The sequence below is a fragment of the Oncorhynchus kisutch genome, unplaced genomic scaffold (assembly GCF_002021735.2).
Source record: "Oncorhynchus kisutch isolate 150728-3 unplaced genomic scaffold, Okis_V2 Okis09a-Okis19a_hom, whole genome shotgun sequence".
NCBI classification, from domain to species: Eukaryota; Metazoa; Chordata; class Actinopteri; order Salmoniformes; family Salmonidae; genus Oncorhynchus; species Oncorhynchus kisutch.
The window spans coordinates 9720252-9742512 of record NW_022261985.1 but is presented as its reverse complement, the minus strand read 5'-3'; the positions used below and the strand labels follow the sequence as shown (position 1 = coordinate 9742512).

The 22261-nt window shown below is 46.5% G+C and overlaps 1 protein-coding gene across 3 annotated transcripts in view; it reads right to left on the bottom strand.

The window, feature by feature from the left end:
• Nucleotides 1-238: 238 nt before the first annotated feature.
• LOC109886533 (TBC1 domain family member 15-like) overlaps nt 239-22261 on the bottom strand; it is a 101681-nt gene continuing 79658 nt past the window's right edge. The window contains exons 13-17 of one of the 3 annotated variants that reach the window (XR_004207006.1): nt 20801-21156; nt 18326-18423; nt 17771-17887; nt 4455-4541; nt 239-3570 (exon numbers count right to left, since the gene is read on the bottom strand). Coding sequence is in view for 1 of the 3 variants with exons in the window: in XM_031815216.1 (XP_031671076.1) it covers nt 3346-3570; nt 4455-4541; nt 17771-17887; nt 18326-18423; nt 21057-21156 (627 nt within the window). In the remaining 2 variants the exon portion in view is untranslated. Of the gene's footprint in view, nt 3571-4454; nt 4542-17770; nt 17888-18325; nt 18424-20314; nt 21157-22261 lie in introns of those variants that run through there. The other 2 variants (XM_031815216.1, XR_004207007.1) reach the window with 2 other exon arrangements.

Here is a 22261-nt window from a genome sequence, read left to right as displayed (position 1 = left end):
ATCTCTCACAACAACAAGAGAGACCGAAGAGAACAGCACATCAGTTGAGAGCCAACAGATTCATTGTCGCATCGGTAAATAACTAACCTGAAAACGTGTCCCGTTGTCTCACTGTTACGTCAAGCCTTTGAAAGAGCGACATTCATTGTATTGGAAAACAAAACAAAAAGGTATATAGTTGTCCATTTGTGTCAGTGTAAAATAGGGAACAAAATAAGGGACATTATATGGGACATTATATGGGACATTATGGTTCATTTAGTTATATTTCTAGCCACAGGATATGTGGAACTGTGAACAGACTGGCCACGCCCGTTGAGACATGGAGAGAACCTCAATTGCTTTTCCTTGATTCTTCGCATCCTCTCTTCTCACCTCCTTCTTAAAACCCATTGGATGAGAAGGTAAGAGTTCCCTCCCCATCTGACCATTTCATCCAATGCGTGTTGAGAAGGAAGCGAGGATGCTAGAAATCAAAGGAAAGGCCATTGAGATCCTCCCATAGACGGCTGTCAGCACTGGGAGAGACACCTGAACAGAGAGGAGAGGGACACTGATACTCCTACCACCTAAAGCAATACAAAGAGGAGTCATGAAATTCAGCTTCTATAAAAGATTTCAAAACATAATTGGTTTTTAAAGACGGTATCAAATATATATATATACAGTACAAACTGCTGCAATAGACACATCTGTACACAGAAAGATTCAGGTACGAACAGTCTTCCAGCATTACTGTTTCTGATAAATCCCTTGAAGGCTGAGACTTTCATCATGCAACATAAATCAATGACTACATCAACTCCTTTACAAATCTTCCCCACAGTGTTGATGTGAAACACACCAAGAACCTTATTTCACTATGTTTTGGGAGGCGAGTGAAGCTAAACAGATCATATCAACGAGTACATGGGACGTAAGTCTGTCTGTACATGTTGACAAAGGGCCTCATGGTTGGCTAAGCATGAACTCTACATCATTAACAAACAAAAAAAACATTGCTGTAAGGTTGGGTGTTTGTTGAAGCAACTTCTGGGAACCTTCAGTCCAGAGGAACAGACATATAATTACTTGTACATACATTATCGCCATGCCAACCCACACATTCTAGTACGATTAACAATATGGATTCAGAAACAATAGGTTTTTTCAATATAAATCACGTCTCTTTCAGTCTTACCAAATCAGATGTCAGTTAGGCAGCGGCATAGAAAACCACTGAGTGGACAAATCATTAGGAACACTTTCTTAATATTGAGTTGCAATCCCCTTTTGCACTCAGAACAGCCTCAATTCGTCAGGGCATGGACTCTACAAGGTGTGGAAAGCGTTCCGCAGGGATAGTGGCCCATGTTGACTCTACAAGGTGTGGAAAGCGTTCCGCAGGGATGCTGGCCCATGTTGACTCTACAAGGTGTTGAAAGCGTTCCACAGGGATAGTGGCCCATGTTGACTCTACAAGGTGTGGAAAGCGTTCCGCAGGGATAGTGGCCCATGTTGACTCCAATGTTTCCCACAGTTGTGTCAAGTTGGCTGAATGTCCTTTGGATGGTGGACCATTGTTAATACACACGAAGACTGTTGAAAAATTCAGCAGCGTTGCAATTCTTCACACACTTAAACTGGTGCGACTGGCGCCTACTACCATACCCCGTTCAAAGGCACTTCAATATTTTGTCTTGACCCTTCACCCTCTGGATGGCACACAATCCATGTCTCAAGGATTAACACTCCTTCTTTAACCTGTCTCCTCCACCTTCATCTACACTGATTGAAGAGGATTTAACAAGTGACATCAATAAGGGATCATAGCTTTCACCTGGTCAGTCTATGTCATGGATTCACCTGGTCAGTCTATGTCATGCATTCACCTGGTCAGTCTATGTCATGGATTCACCTGGTCAGTCTATGTAATGCATTCACCTGGTCAGTCTATGTCATGCATTCACCTGGTCAGTCTATGTCATGGATTCACCTGGTCAGTCTATGTCATGGATTCACCTGGTCAGTCTATGTCATGCATTCACCTGGTCAGTCTATGTCATGCATTCACCTGGTCAGTCTATGTCATGGATTCACCTGGTCAGTCTATGTCATGCATTCACCTGGTCAGTCTATGTCATGGATTCACCTGGTCAGTCTATGTCATGGATTCACCTGGTCAGTCTATGTCATGGATTCACCTGGTCAGTCTGTCATGGATTCACCTGGTCAGTCTTATGTAAAGATCAGGTGTTCTTAATGTTTTGTACACTGTGTGAAATCCATGTCAATAGGCTGCAGGGCAGAAAATCCTTTTCATTTGGTAGAGGAGAGGGGCCTAATAGTTCTAATTGAATTACACCTACAGTAGGGCTCCTATTAGCTGAATACTACAGTGAGATATAATAAGCCCTGTTTATATAAAACCTTATCCATTCCTCAGCCCTTCCACCTCTATTTAAATGTCAACTACTTCAGCATTACATTTGACTATTCACACGATTCAGGAGCGATTAACAAGTCAAGTCAAGCAATCTGCTGAACACTAAATACCTTATACTCAGGGGCAATAATGAACAATCTGCTGAACACTAAATACCTTATAGTCAGGGGCAATAAGGAACAATCTGCTGAACACTAAATACCTTGGAGTCAGGGGCAATAAGGAGCAATCTGCTGAACACTAAATACCTTATAGTCAGGGGCAATAAGGAGCAATCTGCTGAACACTAAATACCTGGGAGTCAGGGGCAATAAGGAACAATCTGCTGAACACTAAATACCTTATAGTCAGGGGCAATAAGGAGCAATCTGCTGAACACTAAATACCTGGGAGTCAGGGGCAATAAGGAACAATCTGCTGAACACTAAATACCTTATAGTCAGGGGCAATAAGGAACAATCTGCTGAACACTAAATACCTTATAGTCAGGGGCAATAAGGAACAATCTGCTGAACACTAAATACCTGGGAGTCAGGGGCAATAAGGAGCAATCTGCTGAACACTAAATACCTTATAGTCAGGGGCAATAAGGAGCAATCTGCTGAACACTAAATACCTTATAGTCAGGGGCAATAAGGAACAATATCCTAAAAACTCAAAGACCACCATCGAACAAGAAAAATTAGATGATTAACAGACAGAATCATTACAAAAATTATTTGATTTGCAAAAACTTCCTGTAAATGAATAGCTCTTGGGCTCTATTATAAAGATACTGCCCTGAGAAGCCGTTTCCTATCTCTCCTCGGTCTGTGAGGTGGGAGAGGCGCAATCCACCTTTTTCACCAGGCTGTGAGCCTCGTCTCAGCCACCAGAACCAAATCTCTCACTGGACGAGAGACTACTGTTAGCCAGGCTGGCTACGATATGTAGGCTAATTTGTAAACGTCACGCGCTGCGTCCCGTAAGTGTCCGTTGTTGCCGCTGGCGTTGTACTCAGAGACTAAGTCCTGCTGGTCGTCTGACGGTGTAGAAGGTTCGGGAGAGTCCGGTCTGTCCGTTCTCTCAGTGTCCTCTGACTGGGATGATGACTCTGTGTCTGTGCTGTTGAATCCAAGCATCTCAACCACGGAGTTGGGCAAATCCTACACAGATAATAAACAGCAGGTTAAAGATCTGGTTGGAACCATAGGTCAATGACAAGGTGTTGAAGAGTGTTAACTATGAATATAGGTACAATCGAATCAAATCAAAAGTTTATTTGTCACGTGCGCCGAATACAACAGGTGTTGACCTTACAGTGAAACGCTTACTCTAACCAATGGTGCGGGAAAAAAGGTGTGTGTGTGTGTGTGTGTGTGTGTGTGTGTGTGTGTGTGTGTGTGTGTGTGTGTGTGTGTAGGTAAGTAAAGAAATAAAACAACAGTAAAAAGACATTTGAAAAAAAGAGTAGCAAGTTCAGTAAGTGTTTCAGAATACAGGCACAAACATTCTGAAGGTATCTAATGTTCTGCCACGCAGTTGGACACATCCTACAAGGATATCATCAGAGGAAACTATTAAAAACGCGTGTCACAGACACAGTTTTAATGAGGTTTAGTTTCAACTGCATTTATTCACACACCTTGTGTATATAGTTATACCACCAAGTTGGGGAAATTCTACACACTTTTCTTTATTTTTTTATAAAATAAATCTAAATTAATATTAAAAACATATATGTCACAGACAGGTTTTTTAAATGAGGGTTAGATTCAACTGCATTCATTCATGTGTTTCTACCACTGTTGGGTAAATTCTATGAAGATATTGTCGGACTAAACAAACAAACACCCTTCTACTGGAAACAGCACAAACCAATTGTATCCCATTTCCTTTCCCTCTCCACACTCGGCAAACCCTCCATTATTTACCATGGTCCTTCGAGCCGGATGGGTGAGCTTCTCGAAACCCATGCATTGTATTTCAGAATATACTGGAAGCACAAACGTTCTGAAGATAGGACATCTATCTATCTTAGGATACATACCTTACAACTCTTCAGCTGCAGGCATATAGCTTCAGCTTTGTTGAGGATGACCACGATGTCCAGTTTCATCGGTAGTTCATTTATGAGCTGGAAGGAAGGGAGAAAAGAAGGGAGAAAAGAAGAAGGGAGAACATTCTTTGATCAGTGACTTGCTAAAGCAGAGATGGGTAACTGACGGCCTGCTAAAGCAGAGATGGGTAACGGACGGCCTGCTAAAGCAGAGATGGGTAACGGACGGCCTGCTAAAGCAGAGATGGGTAACTGACGGCCTGCTAAAGCAGAGATGGGTAACTGACGGCCTGCTAAAGCAGAGATGGGTAACTGACGGCCTGCTAAAGCAGAGATGGGTAACTGACGGCCTGCTAAAGCAGAGATGGGTAACTGACGGCCTGCTAAAGCAGAGATGGGTAACTGACGGCCTGCTAAAGCAGAGATGGGTAACTGACGGCCTGCTAAAGCAGAGATGGGTAACTGACGGCCTGCTAAAGCAGAGATGGGTAACTGACGGCCTGCTAAAGCAGAGATGGGTAACTGACGGCCTGCTAAAGCAGAGATGGGTAACTGACGGCCTGCTAAAGCAGAGATGGGTAACTGACGGCCTGCTAAAGCAGAGATGGGTAACTGACGGCCTGCGGGCAGATCAGTAAAACATATTCTACCCGTTCAAAACACCGGGTCTTAAAAAAGTCCTTGTTTTTTATTTTATAAAAAGCACATTTTTTGTCCATTTAAAATAACATCAAACTGATCAGAAATACAGTGTAGACACTGTTAATGTTGTAAATGACTATTGTTGCTGGAAACGGCTGATTTTTAATGGAATATCTAAATTAGGCCCGTTATCAGGAACCATCACTCTTGTGTTCCAATGGCACGTTGTGTTAGCCAATACGAGTTTAGATTAAAAAAAACAGGCTAATTGATCATTAGAATACCCTTTTGCAATTATGTTAGCACAGCTGAAAACTATTGAACTGATTTTAAAAAAGCAATAAAACCGGTCTTCTTTAAACTAGTTGAGTATCTGGAGCATCAACATTTGTGAGTTCAATTACAGGCTCAAAATGGTAATTTCTTCTGAAACTCGTCAGTCTATTCTTGTTCTGAGAAATTAAGGCTATTCCATGCGAGAAATTGCCAACAAACTTAAGATCTCGTACAACGCTGTGTACTACTCCCGTCACAGAACGACGCAAACCGGCTCTAACCAGAATAGAAAGAGGAGTGGGAGGCCCCGGTGCACAACTGAGCAAGAGGACAAGTACATTAGTGTGTGTAGTTTAAGAAACAGTCCTCAACTGTCCTCAACTGGTAGCTTCATTAAATAGTACCCGCAAAACACCAGTCTCAACGTCAACAGTGAAGAGGCGACTCCGGGATGCTGGCCTTCTAGGCAGAGTTGCAAAGTAAAAGCCACATCTCAGACTGGCCAATGAAAAGCAAAGATTAAGATTGGCAAAAGAACACAGACACTGGACAGAGGAACTCAATGTTGATGTTCAGACTAGAAAAATACTTAAGCGTAGGCAGACTGTCCCACATCTATAAACAGGGAGCTATCGGACATTGGAAGAATGAGTGTAAAGTAGGAATGAAGCCTGCTGCAGTCGGAGGAAATGACGCTATACGAGCGTTTCCATCTTTTTCAAAAGAGCAACAACCAATCCTCTAGAGAGCAGCGGGACAGGAACATTTTACATAGCGGTGTTTGATCAATGAAGGGGACATGTGGGATTTAATTACAAAATGAACGAGAAACACCCGTCTCTATTCTACCATTACTTAATGAGGTACCATTATTTCCTTATGGAGTTATGACTTGCCTAGTTAAATAAAGGTTAAATAAATAAAATAAACTATTATCAAGAATTGTAATTCTAAGATGATTAGGTATTCGTATTAGTTTATTTTTGAGTTAACATGCAGTGTTTTATTAAATCCCGATGTGAATCATGTGTTCAAAGTGGAAACGACCAGTTCCCAGGGTCCTTTGGGTAAATATACACATTGTATTATGTTCAGTCTGCTCATATTTTATTTAACCTTTATTTAACGAGGCAAGTCAGTTAAGAACAAATTCTTATTTTCAATGACGGCCTAGGAACAGTGGGTTAACTGCCTGTTCAGGGGCAGAACAACAGATTTGTACCTTGTCAGCTCGGGGATTTGAACTTGCAACCTTCCAGTTACTAGTCCAACACTCTAACCACTAGGCTATATGTTAATGAGGGTTGACAGTTACCCCAAATGGAGTGTGATGTGTGTATTGCTGATTTCATGAAATGGAGTGTGTTGTGTGTATTGCTGATTTCATGAAATGGATTGTGATGTGTGTATTGCTGATTTCATGAAATGGAGTGTGATGTGTGTATTGCTGATTTCATGAAATGGAGTGTGTTGTGTGTATTGCTGATTTCATGAAATGGAGTGTGTTGTGTGTATTGCTGATTTCATTACTTTCTTTGTTTTGATTGGGTCTACTGGAGTGTTGGGGTTCCCCCCCGATAGGTTAAGGTGCTAACTCCCTGACCTGTCCCACATGGAAGGTGACGTCAGATGGTGTCTTAATGCATGTAGGAATCATTTGGCCACAAACAGTGTGTGTGGGCGGCAGGGGCGCTAAGACAGCACATGTGGAGTCAGCATGGAGAGAGAAACTTCTCTTGCTAGCGTGCTGATGGGAGAAATTGACCAGACAGGGTAGCCTAGTGGTTAGAGCGTTGGACTAGTAACCGAAAGGTTGCAAGTTCAAACCCCCGAGCTGACAAGGTACAAATCTGTTGTTCTGCCCCTGAACAGGCAGTTAACCTACTGTTCCCAGGCCGTCATTGAAAATAAGAATTTGTTCTTAACTGACTTGCCTAGTTAAATAAAGGTAAAATTAAAAATTAAAAAATAGCGGCTCAGGTGAGAGACTTGTATTAGTGGGAAAAACATTACTTTACATTGAAATCGGGACTTTATCAAGGGCATCAAACGCGACAGGCAAGAGTTACATGGGAAGATGAACTGCAACGCCATCTGAAGAAGAATGATAAGTGCCAGGAGAAGGGAGGTCTACACACTGTGAACAATTGAGACTAAGTACGCATTGAGATACCGATCTGTCATTACCAGGCCACTCGCAACAGGAAAACAGGGACAAGGGGGGGCTGTAATGAGAAGAGTTATTACCGGCAATAAAGAGTTCCCATTTATAAATGTACATTCTAACCGGGATGATGTGTGCTAGTCTGAGAAGACTCAAAAGTAAAGCACTAAGAACTGTCATTCTAAATTTGGGTTGGATCATTTATAAAAATGTTTTAGTTATGATTCGGCTACAGTGAGAGAGAGAGTTGCTCTCAAACTGGAGGCATGGGGACACTGCTAAAATGTATTAGGCCCCAGGAAGGCTCTAGAACCCTTATCTTTAAAATGTATAAGACCCAGGAAGGCTCTAGAACCCTTATCTTTAAGTGTCCTCCGAGAGGGAGGTTATTGGAGAACTCACTGGATGATCAACCATTTCTGTTCTCTTTTGTTTTACCATGTCATCAGAATATTCATGTTACATCGCATCATACATTCAGATTGCTGGACGATACGGTATAATTAATTGCACACAAGGTTCATAGTCTGTGTCTTGCGATAACACCCAAGGATGAAAATGAAGGAGACGGCATGGAGACCAGTATCACATGGCCATAGAACGTAACGGAGGGACGGTTCTGTCCCCAGTCCTAGTAGCATCAAGGGTGGTGTGAATTATTAAACAGACTCTTTCTCTCTTCCCTGTTCAAGTCAATAGGTTTTTAGGTCGTGGAACATAAGACTGATCATTGTTCTAGGAGGAGGGACTGAGGTATATTGACTAATTGATTTAGGAATGTTTTAGAATGTTTATAACTGTGGAGGTGCATTAGGAGTAGTGACTATAGTGGTACGGGTTAGATGGAATGATATATGTGTAAATGTATCTGTAGCAGGCAGTGAGGTACACATGGGGCCTGTGATTGAGACAGAATGTTTACATCAGACTTAAGTGGGATGGAAGGTGATGGGGGTGATAGAATAGGATCATCAACAGAGACTGTTTATGTTGTTACAGGAGATGGCTCGTAGGAGAGGGAGAACAGCTAACTGTGCCCAATATAGAGACTATTACACAGACCCAGATCATGGTGAGAGTAGCAGAGATCGTGTTGGCATTTCGGACACTATTGTCAACTTTCCAGAAACCTGTGAGGTTGTTATAGGATGTGAGGTTGTTAGGTTGTGAGGTTGTTAGGTTGTGACGTTGTGAGGTTGTTAGGCTGTGAGGTTGAGGTTGTTAGATTGTGAGGTTGTTAGGTTGTGAGGTTGTTAGATTGTGAGGTTGTGAGGTTGTTAGGCTGTGAGGTTGTGAGGTCCAAAGTCATTACTCTTTCCTCATTTCTAACAGCCGGTGAACACTTGACAGATTACATCCAGTAGTTATTCTCAGGACAGTAAGTGGAGGAGGTTAAGGTCAGGGGTCATGTTAGTAGTAACAGTAAGTGAAGGAGGTTAAGGTCAGGGGTCATGTTAGAAGTAACAGTAAGTGAAGGAGGTTAAGGTCAGGGGTCATGTTAGTAGTAACAGTAAGTGGAGGAGGTTAAGGTCAGGGGTCATGTTAGTAGTAACAGTAAGTGGAGGAGGTTAAGGTCAGGGGTCATGTTAGTAGTAACAGTAAGTGGAGGAGGTTAAGGTCAGGGGTCATGTTAGAAGTAACAGTAAGTGAAGGAGGTTAAGGTCAGGGGTCATGTTAGAAGTAACAGTAAGTGAAGGAGGTTAAGGTCAGGGGTCATGTTAGTAGTAACAGTAAGTGAAGGAGGTTAAGGTCAGGGGTCATGTTAGTAGTAACAGTAAGTGAAGGAGGTTAAGGTCAGGGGTCATGTTAGAAGTAACAGTAAGTGAAGGAGGTTAAGGTCAGGGGTCATGTTAGAAGTAACAGTAAGTGAAGGAGGTTAAGGTCAGGGGTCATGTTAGTAGTAACAGTAAGTGAAGGTGTTGTTCTGGTCCACAGTACTCCTTACAGCACCTGCAGCAGTAAATATTGTCATGTCTCTCCTCAGTGGGTTCACAGTTCTCCCGTGAAGTGAGGTCCAGTTGCATAATGTGTGAGCTTGAAGATGACAGAGGAAGTGGAGCGAATGAGAGAGAATGACTAGATGTCACTGTAGACATGCAGATGGGTTGGGTCTGGGAGACACTTTAAACACCATAGTTGGGTGAGCTGCTTTATTGGTTAATGGATCAGATGAAAAGGAAAGATGGTGCTTTAAACAACATGTGGGCGGCATTCATGTGGAAGTCTATCTAGTGCTGAGTTACCTAGTGCTGAGTTACCTAGTGCTGAGTTACCTAGTGCCGAGTCATTCATGTTGAAGTCTATCTAGTGCAGAGTTACCTAGTGCAGAGTTACCTAGTGCAGTGCAACCTAGTGCAGTGCAGAGTTACCTAGTGCAGTGCAGAGTTACCTAGTGCAGTGCAGAGTTACCTAGTGCAGTGCAGAGTTACCTAGTGCAGCGCAGAGTTACCTAGTGCAGCGCAGTTACCTAGTGCAGCGCAGAGTTACCTAGTGCAGCGCAGAGTTACCTAGTGCAGCGCAGAGTTACCTAGTGCAGCGCAGAGTTACCTAGTGCAGCGCAGAGTTACCTAGTGCAGCGCAGAGTTACCTAGTGCCCAGAGTTACCTAGTGCAGCGCAGAGTTACCTCGTGCAGAGTTACCTCGTGCAGAGTTTACCTCGTGCAGAGTTACCTCGTGCAGTGCTGAGTTACCTCGTGCAGTGCTGAGTTACCTAGTGCAGTGCTGAGTTACCTAGTGCAGTGCTGAGTTACCTCGTGCAGTGCTGAGTTACCATCGTGCAGTGCTGAGTTACCTAGTGCAGTGCTGAGTTACCTAGTGCAGTGCTGAGTTACCTAGTGCAGTGCTGAGTTACCTAGTGCAGTGCTGAGTTACCTAGTGCAGTGCTGAGTTACCTAGTGCAGTGCTGAGTTACCTAGTGCAGTGCTGAGTTACCTAGTGCAGTGCTGAGTTACCTAGTGCAGTGCTGAGTTACCTAGTGCAGTGCTGAGTTACCTAGTGCAGTGCTGAGTTACCTAGTGCAGTGCTGAGTTACCTAGTGCAGTGCTGAGTTACCTAGGCAGTGCTGAGTTACCTAGTGCAGTGCTGAGTTACCTAGTGCAGTGCTGAGTTACCTAGTGCAGTGCTGAGTTACCTAGTGCAGTGCTGAGTTACCTAGTGCAGTGCTGAGTTACCTAGTGCAGTGCTGAGTTACCTAGTGCAGTGCTGAGTTTACCTAGTGCAGTGCTGAGTTACCTAGTGCAGTGCTGAGTTACCTAGTGCAGTGCTGAGTTACCTAGTGCAGTGCTGAGTTACCTAGTGCAGTGCTGAGTTACCTAGTGCAGTGCTGAGTTACCTAGTGCAGTGCTGAGTTACCTAGTGCTGAGTTACCTAGTGCTGAGTTACCTAGTGCTGAGTTACCTAGTGCTGAGTTACCTAGTGCTGAGTTACCTAGTGCTGAGTTACCTAGTGCTGAGTTACCTAGTGCTGAGTTACCTAGTGCTGAGTTACAGTGCCTTGCGAAAGTATTCGGCCCCCTTGAACTTTGCGACCTTTTGCCACATTTCAGGCTTCAAACATAAAGATATAAAACTGTATTTTTTTGTGAAGAATCAACAACAAGTGGGACACAATCATGAAGTGGAACGACATTTATTGGATATTTCAAACTTTTTTAACAAATCAAAAACTGAAAAATTGGGCGTGCAAAATTATTCAGCCCCCTTAAGTTAATACTTTGTAGCGCCACCTTTTGCTGCGATTACAGCTGTAAGTCGCTTGGGGTATGTCTCTATCAGTTTTGCACATCGAGAGACTGACATTTTTTCCCATTCCTCCTTGCAAAACAGCTCGAGCTCAGTGAGGTTGGATGGAGAGCATTTGTGAACAGCAGTTTTCAGTTCTTTCCACAGATTCTCGATTGGATTCAGGTCTGGACTTTGACTTGGCCATTCTAACACCTGGATATGTTTATTTTTGAACCATTCCATTGTAGATTTTGCTTTATGTTTTGGATCATTGTCTTGTTGGAAGACAAATCTCTGTCCCAGTCTCAGGTCTTTTGCAGACTCCATCTGGTTTTCTTCCAGAATGGTCCTGTATTTGGCTCCATCCATCTTCCCATCAATTTTAACCATCTTCACTGTCCCTGCTGAAGAAAAGCAGGCCCAAACCATGATGCTGCCACCACCATGTTTGACAGTGGGGATGGTGTGTTCAGGGTGATGAGCTGTGTTGCTTTTACGCCAAACATAACGTTTTGCATTGTTGCCAAAAAGTTCAATTTTGGTTTCATCTGACCAGAGCACCTTCTTCCACATGTTTGGTGTGTCTCCCAGGTGGCTTGTGGCAAACTTTAAACGACACTTTTTATGGATATCTTTAAGAAATGGCTTTCTTCTTGCCAGTCTTCCATAAAGGCCAGATTTGTGCAATATACGACTGATTGTTGTCCTATGGACAGAGTCTCCCACCTCAGCTGTAGAACTCTGCAGTTCATCCAGAGTGATCATGGGCCTCTTGGCTGCATCTCTGATCAGTCTTCTCCTTGAATGAGCTGAAAGTTTAGAGGGACGGCCAGGTCTTGGTAGATTTGCAGTGGTCTGATACTCCTTCCATTTCAATATTATCGCTTGCACAGTGCTCCTTGGGATGTTTAAAGCTTGGGAAATCTTTTTGTATCCAAATCCGGCTTTAAACTTCTTCACAACAGTATCTCGGACCTGCCTGGTGTGTTCCTTGTTCTTCATGATGCTCTCTGCGCTTTTAACGGACCTCTGAGACTATCACAGTGCAGGTGCATTTATACGGAGATTTGATTACACACAGGTGGATTGTATTTATCATCATTTGTCATTTAGGTCAACATTGGATCATTCAGAGATCCTCACTGAACTTCTGGAGAGAGTTTGCTGCACTGAAAGTAAAGGGGCTGAATAATTTTGCACGCCCAATTTTTCAGTTTTTGATTTGTTAAAAAAGTTTGAAATATCCAATAAATGTCGTTCCACTTCATGATTGTGTCCCACTTGTTGTTGATTCTTCACAAAAAAATACAGTTTTATATCTTTATGTTTGAAGCCTGAAATGTGGCAAAAGGTCGCAAAGTTCAAGGGGGCCGAATACTTTCGCAAGGCACTGTACCTAGTGCAGAGTTACCTAGTGCCGAGTTACCTAGTGCCGAGTTACCTAGTGCCGAGTTACCTAGTGCCGAGTTACCTAGTGCCGAGTTACCTAGTGCCGAGTTACCTAGTGCCGAGTTACCTAGTGCCGAGTTACCTAGTGCCGAGTTACCTAGTGCCGAGTTACCTAGTGCCGAGTTACCTAGTGCCGAGTTACCTAGTGCCGAGTTACCTAGTGCCGAGTTACCTAGTGCCGAGTTACCTAGTGCCGAGTTACCTAGTGCCGAGTTACCTAGTGCCGAGTTACCTAGTGCCGAGTTACCTAGTGCCGAGTTACCTAGTGCCGAGTTACCTAGTGCCGAGTTACCTAGTGCCGAGTTACCTAGTGCCGAGTTACCTAGTGCAGAGTTACCTAGTGCAGAGTTACCTAGTGCCGAGTTACCTAGTGCCGAGTTACCTAGTGCCGAGTTACCTAGTGCCGAGTTACCTAGTGCCGAGTTACCTAGTGCCGAGTTACCTAGTGCCGAGTTACCTAGTGCCGAGTTACCTAGTGCCGAGTTACCTAGTGCCGAGTTACCTAGTGCCGAGTTACCTAGTGCCGAGTTACCTAGTGCCGAGTTACCTAGTGCCTCAAGAGGATGTAGCATTGATTAGGACTACGCACCTGCCTACCAGGTGACCTGCCTACCAGGTGACCTGCCTACCAGGTGACCTGCCTACCAGGTGACCTGCCTACCAGGTGACCTGCCTACCAGGTGACCTGCCTACCAGGTGACCTGCCTACCAGGTGACCTGCCTACCAGGTGACCTGCCTACCAGGTGACCTGCCTACCAGGTGACAGAGAAGGAGATGGGGAGCAAAGTGAGGATGCCAGGGCTTGGGAACCGCTCTCTGAACCTGTGTTCTGATGGTGAGGACGGGGTGAAAGCATGAGGAGGCTTTTTAGGGCTTTCATTTTGGTGGAATCCAGCAGAAAAGTGTCCTGAAGACAAAGTCAGGGGAAGAGAGAGTTGGAAATGTCATGTTGTCATGTTGTCATGTCGACATGTTGTCATGTTGTCATGTTGTCATGCATATCTTAACACGTTGATAATGCTGTTGTGTTTTGGTGTTTATTTTTACTTTGCAAGTGTTGTGCCGTCACTCTCTCAGGAACCAGAAGGAGAAAGTTGAAACAGGAGTCAACAGCTCCAGTGGACAAGTTGTTATCAGTGTCCTGTAATAAATGGAAATGGTGTGTTCATAGTACTATATGGGGCGGCAGGTAGCCCAGTGGTTAGAGAGTCGGACTAGTAACCGAAAGGTTGCTGGATCGAATCCCAGAGCTGACAAGGTAAATATCTGTCGTTCTGGCCCTGAACAAGGCAGTTAACCCACTGTTCCTAGACCAGTCATTGTAAATAAGAATTTGTTCTTAACTGACTTGCCTAGTTAAAAAGGTAAACAAAAAAATAAATAATGACAAAAAAAACACAGTTTAGAAATTTGTGCAAATGTATTAAAAACTTGTGGTCGACTTGGGGCTGTTGGTCATTCTCTCACTGCAACATGTCCATGGCAAAATGTGTAAAACTTTCTCTCTCCGGCTTTCAATAGGGGGGGGCAGCTAAAAAAAACGTTTTGCCCACAAAGTGGCAGGGGCCCCCCAACAAAATGTTGCTTAGGGCCTCCAAAATGCTAGAGCCAGCTCTGACTGCATGTGTGAATATGGATGTAGGTATGCAGACCAGCGAGCCACTGCAGCCCCTCGTGATGAGGTTTTTTGGTGGCCCCCACCCCACCGAAGTTGCCCGTCCCTGTGCTAAAGTGATGACACGGATAAACACTCCAACACTGAAAACCAGTGTTCTGTGTGGATATAACACACCTCTAGTGGTGTGGGGGCTGTGCTTTGGCAAAGTGGGTGGGGTTATATCCTTCCTGTTTGGCCCTGTCCGGGGGTGTCCTCGGATGGGGCCACAGTGTCTCCTGACCCCTCCTGTCTCAGCCTCCAGTATTTATGCTGCAGTAGTTTATGTGTCGGGGGGCTGGGGTCAGTTTGTTATATCTGGAGTACTTCTCCTGTCCTATTCGGTGTCCTGTGTGAATCTAAGTGTGCGTTCTCTAATTCTCTCCTTCTCTATTTCTTTCTCTCTCTCGGAGGACCTGAGCCCTAGGACCATGCCCCAGGACTACCTGACATGATGACTCCTTGCTGTCCCCAGTCCACCTGGCCATGCTGCTGTTCCAGTTTCAACTGACCTGAGCCCTAGGACCATGCCCCAGGACTACCTGACATGATGACTCCTTGCTGTCCCCAGTCTACCTGGCCATGCTGCTGCTCCAGTTTCAACTTCCACCTGACTGTGCTGCTGCTCTAGTTTCAACTGTTCTGCCTTATTATTATTCGACCATGCTGGTCATTTATGAACATTGAACATCTTGACCATGTTCTGTTATAATCTCCACCCGGCACAGCCAGAAGAGGACTGGCCACCCCACATAGCCTGGTTCCTCTCTAGGTTTCTTCCTAGGTATTGGCCTTTCTAGGGAGTTTTTCCTAGCCACCGTGCTTCTACACCTGCATTGCTTGCTGTTTGGGGTTTTAGGCTGGGTTTCTGTACAGCACTTTGAGATATCAGCTGATGTACGAAGGGCTATATAAATAAATTTGATTTGATTTGATTTGATTTGAACACACGTGTGTTGTAATGTGACTAGGCAGTGAGAGCCTGTTAGTTAGAAAACCACATGCTCCTGCTAGGTGATAATTAACTGCTTCCTTCAGACATCATAAAACACAGCGTAAAGCCCATTCTCTCTCACCACTCTTTCCCTCCTTTCTCTGCCTCCCTAAAACTCCCCCTCGCTCTCCCCACTCTCTTTCTCCCCCCTTTCTACTGCCACCTCCCTCCCCACCTGGTGTTGTAGCTACTGTATAGATAGAGCCTGCAAGGTCTCCATGGTTACCATCTACTAGCCGTCTACCAACTGTCTCCCACCTGGTGTTGTAGCTACCTTATAGATAGAGCCTGCAAGGTCTCCATGGTTACCATCTACTAGCTGTCTACCAACTGCAGAAAGAACAGCTGTGATCACATCAGGAAGTAACCTCAAGGTAAAATGTTGAATGATTTAAAACGGTTCTAAGCATCATTACAGGCTATCATGTATATGACACAGCCAAGATAACTCCTGATAACATCAGCCTATATTTCTAGAGAGATTCCCAGACCTATCATTAGTCATTTTCAATATACAAAAGACACTAAACATGTGTAACAGTATAACTTCAATCCGTCCCCTCGCCCCTACCCGGGCGCGAACCAGGGACCATCTGCACACATCAACAACAGTCACCCACGAAGCATCGTTACCCAGCGCTCCACAAAAGCCGCGGCGATTGCAGAGAGCAAGGGGAACTACTACTTCAAGGTAGTGACGTCACCGATTGAAACGCTATTTAGCGCCACCGCTAACTAGCTATCCGTTTCACATCCGTTACACCAGCACCACCGCTAACTAAGCTAGCCGTTTCACATCCGTTACACCAGCACCACCGCTAACTAAGCTAGCCGTTTCACATCCGTTACACCAGCACCACCGCTAACTAAGCTAGCCGTTTCACATCCGTTACATCAGTACCACCGCTAACTAAGCTAGCCGTTTCACATCCGTTACATCAGTACCACCGCTAACTAAGCTAGCCGTTTCACATCCGTTACACCAACACCACCGCTAACTAAGCTAGCCGTTTCACATCTGTTACACCAGCACCACCGCTAACTAAGCTAGCCGTTTCACATCCGTTACATCAGTACCACCGCTAATTAAGCTAGCCGTTTCACATCGGTTACACCAACACCACCGCTAACTAAGCTAGCCGTTTCACATCTGTTACACCAGCACCACCGCTAACTAAGCTAGCCGCTTCACATCCGTTACACCAGTACCACCGCTAACTAAGCTAGCCGCTTCACATCCGTTACACCAGCACCACCGCTAACTAAGCTAGCCGTTTCACATCCGTTACACTCACTAAAACAATCCCATTCCACTACTGAGAAAACGGGGGAAAAAACAAGTTTTATGGTTTTCATTGACCGTCATCAGTACATTTAGATGGAGACTTTTAATAGTGAGGGGTTGAACACCACTAAAAGACAGAGGGGACCAGACATCAATGTGTCTGTAGTGCTGTCCCCACTCTCCTCTTCTCCCTCCCCCCACTCTCCTCTTCTCCCCCCCCACTCTCCTCTTCTCCCCCCCCCACTCTCCTCTTCTCCCCCCCCCACTCTCCTCTTCTCCCCCCCCATTCTCCTCCCACTTTCCCCCCCATTCTCCTCCCACTTTCCCCCCCTCCCCTCTCCTCTTCTCTCTTCCCCACTCTCCTCTTCTCCCCCCCCTCCACTCTCCTCTTGCCCCCCCCACTCTCCTCTTCTCCCCCCCCACTCTCCTCTACTCTCTCCCCCCCCACTCTCCTCTACTCTCTCCCCCCCCACTCTCCTCTACTCTCTCCCCCACTCTCCTCTACTCTCTCCCCCACTCTCCTCTACTCTCTCCCCCACTCTCCTCTACTCTCTCCCCCACTCTCCTCTTCTCCCCCCCCCACTCTCCTCTTCCCCACTCTCCTCTTCCCCCCCCCCCACTCTCCTCTTCTCCCCCCCCCCTCCACTCTCCTCCCCCCCCCCCCACTCTCCTCCCCCCCCCCCCCACTCTCCTCTTCTCTTCTCCCCCCCCCACTCTCCTCTTCTCTTCTCCCCCCCCCCTCCACTCTCCTCTCCCCCCCCCACTGCCCCCCCACTCTCCTCTTCTCCCCCCCCCCACTCTCCTCTTCTCCCCCCCCCCACTCTCCTCTACTCTCTCCCCCACTCTCCTCTACTCTCTCCCCCACTCTCCTCTACTCTCTCCCCCACTCTCCTCTTCTCCCCCCCCCACTCTCCTCTTCTCCCCCCCCACTCTCCTCTTCTCTCCTCCCACTTTCCCCCCCCTCCCCTCTCCTCTTCTCCCCCCCACTCTCCTCTGATAGGAGTTAAAAGGACCCTTTCTATTTTAGGAGGTAGGGCAGGTCATATTTAGTGTAATGTTGACCCCACACAGAGACAGATGCAAGTGAACACACATACAGACAAAAGGTAAGAACACACACCTTGAGGATCTCATTGAAGCCATATTGTTCCTCCATAATCTGGTGTTTCTCTGAGTCCAGGATGGCACAGCACACCAGCAGGTGGAAGTTCTGGCACGGCAGCCCGGTCCACATTACCTGAAGTCAACCCAGAGACAGAGTCGGTGTGTGTGTGAGAGATACAGTATCTGCATCATTATGTCTGATAAATCAAACTAATTGTTGTGATTCTGTGAAACATAATTAAATTAATGCTAATTGGCTTGTGTTTCCTCGCAATGCCTCTGGACGAATGGAGAGATGATGAAATGAAAACTAAACCATGGGCCCTTTAATCAGGTTACTGATTCATCTACGGGGAGTTAGGAGGAGGAGGAGGAGGAGGAGGTGGTGAGACTGAGGAGCAGCAGGACCAGAGAGTCAGGGGACAGAGAGAGGCCACTGATTGATCAAGTGCTCACTGTAATGACTGATTGGCCTCTTTGATTGATTGGCTGGATTGACTGTGTGGGCTGATCGATCATTAGAGAACAGACGATTGATTAATGGTAAACGCCTTGAATGTCTGTGACTCACCTCCCAAAGACGCAGGACATCAGGGAAACTCAGTTCTCTCTTGAAGCGAATCAGGAGCCAGCGGAAGCAGAAGTACAGGTGACCAGAGTCCTGGGCCACTGTAAGATACACACACACAGACACAAGGTTAGCAGAAGTACAGGTGACCAGAGTCCTGGGCCACTGTAAGATACACACACACAGACACACGAGGTTAGCAGAAGTACAGGTGACCAGAGTCCTGGGCCACTGTAAGATACACACACACACACACACACACACACACACACACACACACACACACGAGGTTAGCAGAAGTACAGGTGACCAGAGTCCTGGGCCACTGTAAGATGGAGACACACACACACACACACACACACACGAGGTTAGCAGAAGTACAGGTGACCAGAGTCCTGGGCAACTGTAAGATACACACACACACACGAGGTTAGCAGAAGTACAGGTGACCAGAGTCCTGGGCCACTGTAAGACACACACACACACACACGAGGTTAGCAGAAGTACAGGTGACCAGAGTCCTGGGCCACTGTAAGATGGACACACACACACACACACACACACGAGGTTAGCAGAAGTACAGGTGACCAGAGTCCTGGGCCACTGTAAGATGGAGACACACACACACACACACACACACACACACACACACACACACACACACACACACACGAGGTTAGCAGAAGTACAGGTGACCAGAGTCCTGGGCCACTGTAAGATACACACACACACACACACACACGAGGTTAGCAGAAGTACAGGTGACCAGAGTCCGGCGCCACTGTAATATGGACACACACACACAAGGTTAGCAGAAGTACAGGTGACCAGAGTCCTGGGCCACTGTAAGATGGACACACACACACACACACACACACACACACACACACACACACACACACACACGAGGTTAGCAGAAGTACAGGTGACCAGAGTCCTGGGCCACTGTAAGATACACACACACACACACACACACGAGGTTAGCAGAAGTACAGGTGACCAGAGTCCGGCGCCACTGTAATATGGACACACACACACAAGGTTAGCAGAAGTACAGGTGACCAGAGTCCTGGGCCACTGTAAGATGGACACACACACACACACACACACACACACGGTTAGCAGAAGTACAGGTGACCAGAGTCCTGGGCCACTGTAAGATGGAGACACACACACACACACACACACACACAAGGTTAGCAGAAGTACAGGTAGCCTCTAACATAAGGTTAGAATGAAGGGAACCCGACAACATCTCAGGTATTGCCTGTAGACATCATGAGCTTAAAAGCCATTGGGCATAGATCCAACCATCCCTGAGGGGGTTAAATCCACTCGGAATGTGTCAGAGTTGTGAGCATCCCTGAGGGGGTTAAATCCACTCGGAATGTGTCAGAGTTGTGAGCATCCCTGAGGGGGTTAAATCCACTCGGAATGTGTCAGAGTTGTGAGCATCTCTGATCAAGGAGCTGAAGGAATATCAATAGTGAGGAAGTGGAGCCTCGTAAATTAAAGTCAACCAATCATAGACCTTAAGCCTCTTACGTCCCCTCTCTATCTCTTCTTTCTCCTCCCCCCCCCCCCCAAAAGACAATCACGTCCATCACTGTCGTTCTCCTCCTGCCCTCAATCTAACCTTTCCAGCTCAAATTAAAGCCATAAACAACACATTTCATTTACATATTATTGAATTGACTTGGTTTATTGTTCTTGGAAGCTCTCTAAATCCCGAAGGAGCCGTTGTTGTTATCCGGCGAGGTAACGAACAGCAGACCAGTTTTCGTAGGGTGGCTGAGCGAGCCCAAATTAATCAAGAAAATTAATGACTATAAAGTACGCGGTGATAAATCAACATCGTCCCGATCAGACTGCACTGTAGCGCTAGCCGCATTTAAACAGCCTAATTCAAAACAACTTATCAGGGACTGTTTAGGGATGCGGCTACCCCCTACGACCTCTAGCAAATAGGAGACTTTACCAAACAGAACACACCATATTTATCTCATTACGAAGTCTTAGTCAAACTCGGATAAACTCTTGTTTTTCTTTCGAAGACAAAATGTGGCGTCGGCACTTGTGAGAGAGAGAGAGAGAGAAAGCACAAGGGAAATGTTTCACTGGCTCCATCAAGGTGATTATCTAGTACACTTATGATGAGGATGAATGTGTGTTCCGTTGTCACGGTGAACGTTCTATTCTGTGGATTCTAAATGGCAGTAATGGGTGTTATTCATTAGGGAGGGACTGGACTACCCAGACTCCAATAATTGACGCTAAAATGTAATTTTCTGTAAGGAATTTTGTTTTAAAGCATGCCCTGTTTGTGTGTGTGTTTCCCTCACCCAGGTGGTTCCAGAAGGACAGGTCCAGTAGTCGTAGCAGAGTGTGTGTGTGTGTGTTTCCCTCACCCAGGTGGTTCCAGAAGGACAGGTCCAGTAGTCGTAGCAGTGTGTGTGTGTGTGTGTGTGTGCCCCTCACCCAGGTAGTTCCAGAAGGACAGGTCCAGTAGTCGTAGCAGTGTGTGTGTGTGTGTTCCCCTCACCCAGGTAGTTCCAGAAGGACAGGACCAGTAGTCGTAGCAGTGTGTGTGTGTGTGTGTTCCCCTCACCCAGGTGGTTCCAGAAGGACAGGTCCAGTAGTCGTAGCAGTGTGTGTGTGTGTGTTTCCCTCACCCAGGTAGTTCCAGAAGGACAGGTCCAGTAGTCGTAGCAGTGTGTGTGTGTGTTCCCCTCACCCAGGTAGTTCCAGAAGGACAGGTCCAGTAGCCGTAGCAGAGTGCTGAGCTGGGTCAGTTGAGTCTTCATTCCCTGCATCTGCTCCTCAAAGTTCTGGTGCTGAGAATTTAGACAGAATGCAAATACATTCACACTGTACAGACTACACGATCAACACTATGTGGACGCCAGCTCGTCAAACATCTCATTCCAAAATCATGGGCATCAACATGGAGTTGGTCCCCCCTTTTGCTGCTATAACAGTCTCTACTCCTCTGGGAAGGCTTTCCACTAGATGTTGGCACTATGCATGGGGCAGGTAGTGTTATCTTGGCATCCGCCTACAGTTGGCACTATGCATGGGGCAGGTAGTGTTATCTTGGCATCCGCCTACAGTTGGCACTATGCATGGGGCAGGTAGTGTTGTCTTGGCATCCGCCTACAGTTGGCACTATGCATGGGGCAGGTAGTGTTATCTTGGCATCCGCCTACAGTTGGCACTATGCATGGGGCAGGTAGTGTTATCTTGGCATCCGCCTACAGTTGGCACTATGCATGGGGCAGGTAGTGTTATCTTGGCATCCGCCTACAGTTGGCACTATGCATGGGGCAGGTAGTGTTGTCTTGGCATCCGCCTCCTAACCAGATTAGTCCGTCGGACTGCCAGATGAAGCGTGCCGGCATTCAGCCAGCCAGCCAGTCAGTCGGCCAGTCAGCCAGCCAGCCAGCCAGTCAGCCAGCCAGTCATTCATTCATTCATTCAACCAGCCAGCCAGTCAGTCAGTCAGCCAGCCAGTCATTCATTCATTCATTCATTCAGCCAGCCAGCCAGTCGGCCGGTCAGCCAGCCATTCATTCATTCAGCCAGCCAGCCAGCCAGTCAGCCAGCCAGTCATTCATTCAGCCAGCCAGCCAGTCGGCCAGCCAGCCAGCCAGCCAGTCATTCATTCAGCCAGCCAGTCGGCCAGCCAGCCAGCCAGCCAGTCGGCCAGCCAGTCGGCCAGCCAGCTAGTCGGCCAGCCAGCCAGTCGGCCAGTCAGTCATTCAGCCAGCCAGTCGGCCAGCCAGCCAGTCATTCATTCAGCCAGCCAGCCAGCCAGCCAGCCAGCCAGCCAGCCGGCCAGCCAGCCAGCCAGCCAGCCAGCCATTCATTCATTCAGCCAGCCAGTCGGCCAGCCAGCCAGCCAGCCAGCCAGCCAGTCATTCGGCCAGCCAGCCAGTCGGC